This window comes from Pelodiscus sinensis, chromosome 30, assembly GCF_049634645.1.
Source record: "Pelodiscus sinensis isolate JC-2024 chromosome 30, ASM4963464v1, whole genome shotgun sequence".
NCBI classification, from domain to species: domain Eukaryota; kingdom Metazoa; phylum Chordata; order Testudines; family Trionychidae; genus Pelodiscus; species Pelodiscus sinensis.
In genome coordinates, this window is record NC_134740.1 from 1,883,265 (window position 1) to 1,890,555 (window position 7,291).

General features: G+C 52.4%; 1 protein-coding gene across 1 annotated transcript; it reads left to right on the top strand.

Annotated features, from left to right (window-relative positions):
• The first annotated feature begins 534 nt into the window (after positions 1–534).
• Positions 535–6,920, top strand: LOC142821093 (cathepsin G-like). The gene is made up of 6 exons (XM_075911881.1): positions 535–632; positions 684–733; positions 4,955–5,081; positions 5,499–5,634; positions 5,808–6,071; positions 6,774–6,920. Exons 1-6 carry the CDS (start codon positions 535–537, stop codon positions 6,918–6,920), a joined length of 822 nt encoding a protein of 273 aa, XP_075767996.1.
• The last annotated feature ends 371 nt before the right edge of the window (positions 6,921–7,291 follow it).

The window sequence follows — 7,291 nt, forward strand, 5'->3', positions numbered from 1 at the left end:
ACCAGTGGGTGGAAAGAGATCCAAGCAGATTACCCAGCAAATAAACAAAACCACAAGCTAAGTCTGCCTCATTCTGGCTTGCTGGGATCTGAATGAGCAATTTCTCACCCCAGCTGATGATACGAGCATACTTGCAGATGCGTAAGACACAGCCTGCACCTCCCTATTTGTCTTCCAGGGGTTCTTTCAGGTGCTACGTTGGGGAGGAATGTGGACTCACTAGGTCACTCTTCACTTCATATCATTTCCCCATATGATGGGAGCCCTTTTTTCCCAGCTGAGCTCCCAGCCCAGAATGGAGGAAAATACAGTCACTAAACTGGAGTTTGGTGTCATGTGGTCTGGTCCCATGCTCTAGCGTGCTTTGCCGAGAGACAGTCGCTATTACTCGCTGGTTGTCTGAATGGTTCCTAAGAAGGTCGAGCTCTGCCATGGTCCATTGTCTTAGCTGAACGGCCCATTGTGGGCTCTGCTAGGAGGAAGCACATTTGCAATGCAGATTCATTGTCCATATTCATAAATTCAGATGCAACAATGGACCATGCTCAGAAATGGGACACGTCCTATTCAGCCAATCACAACTTTTCCGATGACACTTTACATGGCCTGTCTTGTACCAACATCGTATTTGGGTGAGAATCCGGTTTTAGAGATTTGTGTGTCTGTCTGTGCGTCTGTTCCAGGATTCCTCGTAAACGGGAAGAGCTGGGTCAGGAGTGGGCAGTGCACCAAGGTTAGCTGTCTCTTGACCACTGATGCTCTATTTCCCTGCATCTCTGAAGGTACAGGCCATTGTAGCTTCCATAGCCTGGAAATGGTGATCCACACTCAAAGGAAGGAGTGAACCCTTGTATCCACAGAGGCTCAGGCCTAAATTTGGCCTCCAAGACGTCTCTCCTACCCTTCCCTATGTCATTGGTACCTACATGTTCCACGACCACCTGTCTCCTCCCCAGCACTACATATAAGTCTATCTAGATGCCTTGAGAGATCTGCAACCTTCACACCAGGCAGTCATGCTCCTGGTTCTATAATCATGTATTCCCTGTCTGGAGATGACCCTTCCCCGACTGGCCAGGTACCAAATCAACAGCGGATGGGGCTGAGCCCCACTGAGGGCTGATAATCTGAATGTGGCAGAAGTGTCTGTCACGAGACATCCGTGGGGGTGGGGGAGATGCTTTGGGTGTCACGTACATCAGGTCTGAGGTAGGAGTCTGGTATCAGGGAGATGAGTCACCCGTCTCTACCTTACATGGGACGGGGTGTAATCTCTTGTTCAGTGCTGATACTGATCAGTGCTTCCGCACAGCCCATGTAAACAGGAAGGGGAAGGGCAGAAATTGGTCCTTGGAGCAGGGACTGCAGCACAAATTCCTTAGGGCAGGATGGACAAATCGTTTGCCCCAAGGGTCGCATCTGGGACCTGACACGGTATGGCAACAAGAATAGGGATGTTACTGCCGTGGGGGAGTGGGTGTCTTTGGGGCACAGCTGGGGGAGAGGCTGTAAGAGGGAGATTATTTCTGTGGCTGTATGGGGGTGCATAGGGTCGGGGGAGCTCTACAGCGTAATGCTGGCCCTCCCTGCCTAGTGCCACCATCAGGTGCCCCACACTGGCGGTGTTACAGCCACACGGCTCATCTGCACCTGCTGCTGCCCAGAGAATCAGGGTAGGGGGGCCAAAAAGTGTATGGTCCCTGTGCTGGGGGAGATAAAGTTTGAGGAAAGGGGCCAGATGGGGAGGGGCTGGAGGTCATCCCCAAGTGGGAGGTCAGGGGCAGTACAGAAGGGGCCGATATAGACAACTTTGCTTCCTCTGCCCTAGAGGGAAAAGGCCCCATGTCTCTCACTGCTAGCAAGTGGCTCTGGCCTCTGGAGTGAGCAGAGGGACAGGAAGTGCCCCCCCAGCTCCTCTAGCCCCCCTGAAATCTTGGGGCTGGGGGATCTCCCTGTAGAACAGCCCTGGAGTCTTTGACACTGGTGAATGGGGAGAGGCAGCGTTAGCCACATCCTCAACCAGGGACAGGCAGTGAGCGGCCGTGTTAGCCACAGCCCCAGGTTGACAGATGGGCAGGGGCCCCGTTGGCTGTGGCACAAGGCCAGGGACCGGAGCAGAGAGGAAACGTCCCGGTAGGTGGGAGTGGCCGTGACCTGAGAATTGTCCAATGGGCACCTTGGCCCATAGACCATCTCCAGTGGGCGTTCCTGGACAGGAGTGTATGTGGGGCCTTCTGATTGGCTGGCTCTGCCCCCGCTCTGCCCCCACTTGGGACACAAGCCTTATAAGCCTCAGGCCAGAGGGACCGGCTCTGTGCCCGGCCTCGGATGGCTCTGACGATGCAGCTTTTGGTGCTGGGGCTTCTCCTCTGGGCCTTCCTCCTGCCCCCTGGGCACTGGGCTGGTGAGTGGGGGAAGGGTGTTGGTTGTGTGCCGAGAGGGGCCCAAGGAGGGTGGGGGGCAGTGGGTTGAGTGAGGGTCTTCCCCTGACTCTCCTGGGGCCGAGGGGCTATTGGGACCCCTGCAGCCTCCCCTGAGTACTTCTGGGGCTCTCCACCTGTGGGGGGGATCAGCCCCCAGAGGGCTTGTGTGGGCCCCCACTACCAAGCCGTGTCCCATACTTTTGAGATGCTATGAGCTGCCAGCAGGGTGGCTGGGGAGACGCAAGGAGCAGATGCTGGAGAGGAGCAGCAAGAGCAGGGAGCTTGGACCCAAGAGACTTGGGATCGTTTTTCAGCTCAGCCCCGGATCTCTGGGGGGAACATAAAAACAACCATACTGGGTCAGACCAATGGTCCATCTAGCCCAGTAGCCGGTCTCCTGACAGTGGCCAGTGCCAGGTGCCCCATGGGGGGGGGGAGGGACCAAAGACAATGATCAAGCGATTTGTCTCCTGCCATCCCTCTCCAGCCTTTGACAGAGTCCAGGGGCACCATTTCTGCCCCCTGGCTAATAGCCTTTTATGGACCTAACCTCCATGAATCTATCCAGCTCTTTTTTAAACTCTGTTATAGTCTGAGCCTTCACAGCCTCCTCTGGCAAGGAGTTCCACAGGTTGACTACACGCTGTGTGAAGAACTTTCTTTTATTAGTTTTAAACCTCCTACCCATTAATTTCATTTTGTGTCCTCTAGTTCTTCTATTATGGGAACAAGTAAATAACTTGTCTTTATTCACCCTCTCCACACCACTCATGATTTTATAGACCTCTATCATATCCGCCCTCAACCTCCTCTTTTCTAAACTGAATAGTCCCAGTCGTTTTAATACTCTTCCCATACGCAATACTCTTCCCACCTCTTTCACCTCTCTTCATATGGGACCCGTTCCAAACCCCGAATCATTTTAGTTGCCCTTTTCTGAACCTTTTCTAAAGCCAAAATATCTTCTCTGATGTGAGGAGACCGCATCTGTATGCAGTATTCATAGTTTTATATAGGGGCAGTGAGAGATTTTTTGTCATATTTTCCATCCCTCTTTTATTGATTCCTAACATTTGGTCTCTTTTTTTGACTGCCACTGCACACTGCATCAAAAAAAGAAAAATGCATGGCTGTCTTCAGAGAACTACCCACAATAACTGCAAGATCTCTTCCCTGATTGGTTGTTGCTAAATTAGCCCACATCTTATTATATGTCTAGTTGGAGTTTTCTCCAGTGTGCATTATTTTACATTTATCCACATTAACTTGCCTATGGCGCTGTTATTTTCATGGGGTGCTTATGGAAATGAGGTACCTAAACCCCTTTGGAACATGCTCCCAGGGCATCCAATTTACCTTTTCAGAACAAAAATAATTCAGCGTCTGTTTGAATCGGACACTGCTTGGGGTAAGGATTGAGGGTCCGTGCGGTGACTAGCACAGTAAAAGCTCCCTGCCCTCACTCTAGGGGTGTGTCTAGACTACAGGGTTTTGTTGACAAAAGTGGACTTTTGTCGACAAAATTATACCTGTGTCCACACTACCGCTGAGTTCTGTCGACATAACGTCGACAGAACTCAGCAGTTTTGTCGACGCTGGTAAACCTCATTTTACGAGGCATAACACCTTCTGTCGACAGAGTTTCTGTCGACAGAAGGTGTTATTGCATCTACACTGTCCTTTGTATCTACACTACCATGTCGACAAAGCAGCTTGCTTTGTCGACAGAACTCAATGTAGTCTAGACGCTCTTTGTCGACGGAAGTTTTGTCGACAGTATCTGTCGACAAAACTTCTGTCGACAGAAGCCTGTAGTCTAGATGTACCCTAGCTCCCACAATAAAGCCAATCACTGCTATTCCTTAAAGGGCAGATTTTCCAACACTCCCGCCCGCCTGCCCGGCGCCTTCTCCTGAGCAGATTCCAGGAGATGTGTCATTTTCCCGAGGGACATTCTCACTTTGCACTTTCAAGCCCCAAACAATTTTTTTTCAGCCTGAAAATTGTCCCTTAGACATTTCCCAGTGTGACAAGGAAAAAATAGAGCCTAACTGTAGGGCAGAAAAGTCTCCCTGGGGTAGGATTCATTCAGTCAAAGCCAATTCCCTTGGCACTGGTACTCTGGTGAGTCAGGCATGGAGCAGCTAGGGCTGGTCCCTGTGGTTGGGTGGAGAAGCAGCAGCCAGAGAAGCCATGTACTTGCCCTGCTGGGGATGGGCTGGACCAGCCTGGGGTGATGTTGGCTCACAGAGCTGTGAACACAATGCAGGGCAATTCCTGCCCCACTCTTGGGGTGGCTGGCACCGATTCTGCACCAGCCAGATCAGAGCTGCAGATTTCCCCTCCAGCCCCACGGGAGGCCCAGGATGGGGCAGAGTAGAGCAGGGGGCAGGGAGCCAGGCCCAGGGATCCCCCAAGGAGAGCATCAAGGGGGTAGGATGAGGCTGTGGGAGCCCCTCTTTGGGGTGGGGAGCTCAGTCCCTGTCCAGGGAGGTGAGGGAGCCCTTTGTATGGCCCTGTTCTCCCCCCAGGTGAGATCGTCGGGGGAAGGGAAGCCCGGCCCCACTCCAGGCCCTACATGGCCTATCTCCCTGGTGGCTGTGGAGGGTTCCTGGTGTCTGAGAACTTTGTGCTGACGGCTGCTCACTGCGAGGAAGAGTAAGTGCCACCAGGCTGGGATGTGGCGGAGGGTGGGGATAGAGCGGGAGGGGAACCTGGGAGCTTTGGCATTGGCATGTGAGGCAGGGGAGGGACACAGGGTGGCCAGGCCGGGGGAGCAGATCTCTGGGGTCTGATCTTCTATGGGGTTGTTGGCGAGTCTCTAGGGGCCTCTGCAAATCACTGCCCAGCCCCAGAGCCAGTTAAATGAATGGGGCTGTGGCCAGTCACCTCAGCTGGGTTGGGGGATGAAGGCCCAGCCCCTGGGCAGCTCTGCAGGGCACTGAGCTGGAGAGGAGGGATCAGTACAGAAGGAAGGGGAGACAGGGATGCAAAGGAGTTGAGAGTCAGAACACCAGGATGTAAAAGGCCATCCCCAGCCCCTGACAATCCAAGTGTTGCTCTCACCTTTTACAGCAGCATCACTGTCGTGCTGGGAGCTCATAACATCCAGCAACAGGAAAGTAGCCAGCAACGGATCCATGTGCGCCGGCAGATCCCCCACCCACAGTACGACACGGAGACCTTAAATAATGACATCATGCTGCTGGAGGTACTGACCCCCACCCTCCAGTGACCTCACACTGCTTCAGATAATGCCCCCACCACATTCTCCACCACCAGTGACCTCACACTGCCTCAGGTTCGACCTCCGTCCCATTTCTTGATTTGTTTTTTCTCCATCTAAGACACACGTATGTTTCCTGTTTCTCTTTGCCCCAACAGCTGAGTCACAATGCGACACTGACCAGGGAGGTGGAGCTGCTCCGTTTACCGACTGGTCATTGCAGAGTGTGCCCAGAGACCTTGTGCAACGTGGCTGGCTGGGGTATGACCAGCTTAACCACAACAACCAACACCCTTCGGGAAGTGAACCTGTCGGTGGTGGCTGATGACCTCTGTAAGAAGGAGTACCACAACTATTTCCCCTCCACAATGCTGTGTGTAGGAGACTCAGACAACTCCCTCTACCGAAAGTCAACTTACCGGGTAAGGAGTTAATTGGCTAACGTGTCCATGGTGTCACAGGCACAGGCAGCGGGAATTTGTAGTGGAAGAGCTGACAGAGCGCAAATAATTACCTGTTGGGGTCCATGCATCAGCCAAGACCAAAGATTGAAGGGCAATATGTGACCACACCCACGGGCAAGACAGCTACAAATGGCCACAGCCAGAGGTGACAGGGCTCTCGATGGCCAAGCCGGAGGTCCCATTGCTCATCCCCAATCCTTTGATGAGTGGATATTCCATCATTATCCATTGATACACGGCGGGCTGATCTTGATTTAGAAATGGGTGTCACCATATTTGAGATGCTAACACGCAGCCGATACTTCCAGCTTCAGACACAATGGTCAGACGGGGATTTAAATAGGACAATCACACGTAATAGCTTATAACTTTTCCAAGGACGCCTTACATGCCATGCCTTGTGTAAGTTTGATTATAATTATGTGACAATGGGGACTTAGTAAGTGTGGTTACTCATCTCTCTTTGCATACAGCGTTGGAAAGAAGGTCAGGCTAAATAACGACGGGCATTTCTGCTCTAAATTCCCAGAGTCCTTCATCATCATCTTCTCAGTGTGAATTCAGTTTTTCACATGTTTTGGGTTTACCGGCACAGACAGCCTGGGAGATCTGGGTGTGATCGAGACATTAACTCTTCTCTTCTGGCTTGTTCTGGGACAGGGTGATTCTGGGGGCCCCCTTGTGTGTGATGGAGTGGCCGAGGGCATCGTCTCCAAAGGCAAAAGGAACAGCGCTAAGTCTCATGTTGTGTTCACTCGGATTTCCCACTTTGTGCCGTGGATCAAAGCCAACATGCAGCAAATCTGACAACGCCGACCTGATCTTCTGCTACACAACCTGCTTCTGGACACATGGGATCAGATCTTCCTCTGAGTCTGGGCCCAGCTATCTAGCATTGATTTCCCCACCCCTCTGAGCTAGCTGTTCCACTACCCTGGGGCTGGGCTGGACGGGAGCGGGCATACCTTGGAGCAGAAAGCCCATGTACCGTGTCCCTTCCTGCTTGTGTCCTGTGTGGCCCCTGCAAAATGCAGAGGAAACTGTGTGATGTTTCCTGGTAGGTAGGTCACTCATGCTACTGGTGATGCATTAAATGGCTTTTCAGCAGTAAAAGGTGCTGCTGGTGTCTGAACCCTAACCCTGGACTCCTGATTGACTGATTGTGACAGGTGGATGCC

What these genes read in the sequence shown, in the direction of transcription:
- LOC142821093 (XM_075911881.1), top strand. Translation starts at nt 535, where the DNA reads ATGGACCATGCTCAGAAATGGGACACGTCCTATTCAGCCAATCACAAC. An exon ending in TGTACCAACATCGTATTTGG is followed by an intron (nt 633 to 683) that starts GTGAGAATCCGG and finishes CGTCTGTTCCAG; the next exon opens with GATTCCTCGTAAACGGGAAG. An exon ending in GCTGCTCACTGCGAGGAAGA is followed by an intron (nt 5,082 to 5,498) that starts GTAAGTGCCACC and finishes CACCTTTTACAG; the next exon opens with CAGCATCACTGTCGTGCTGG.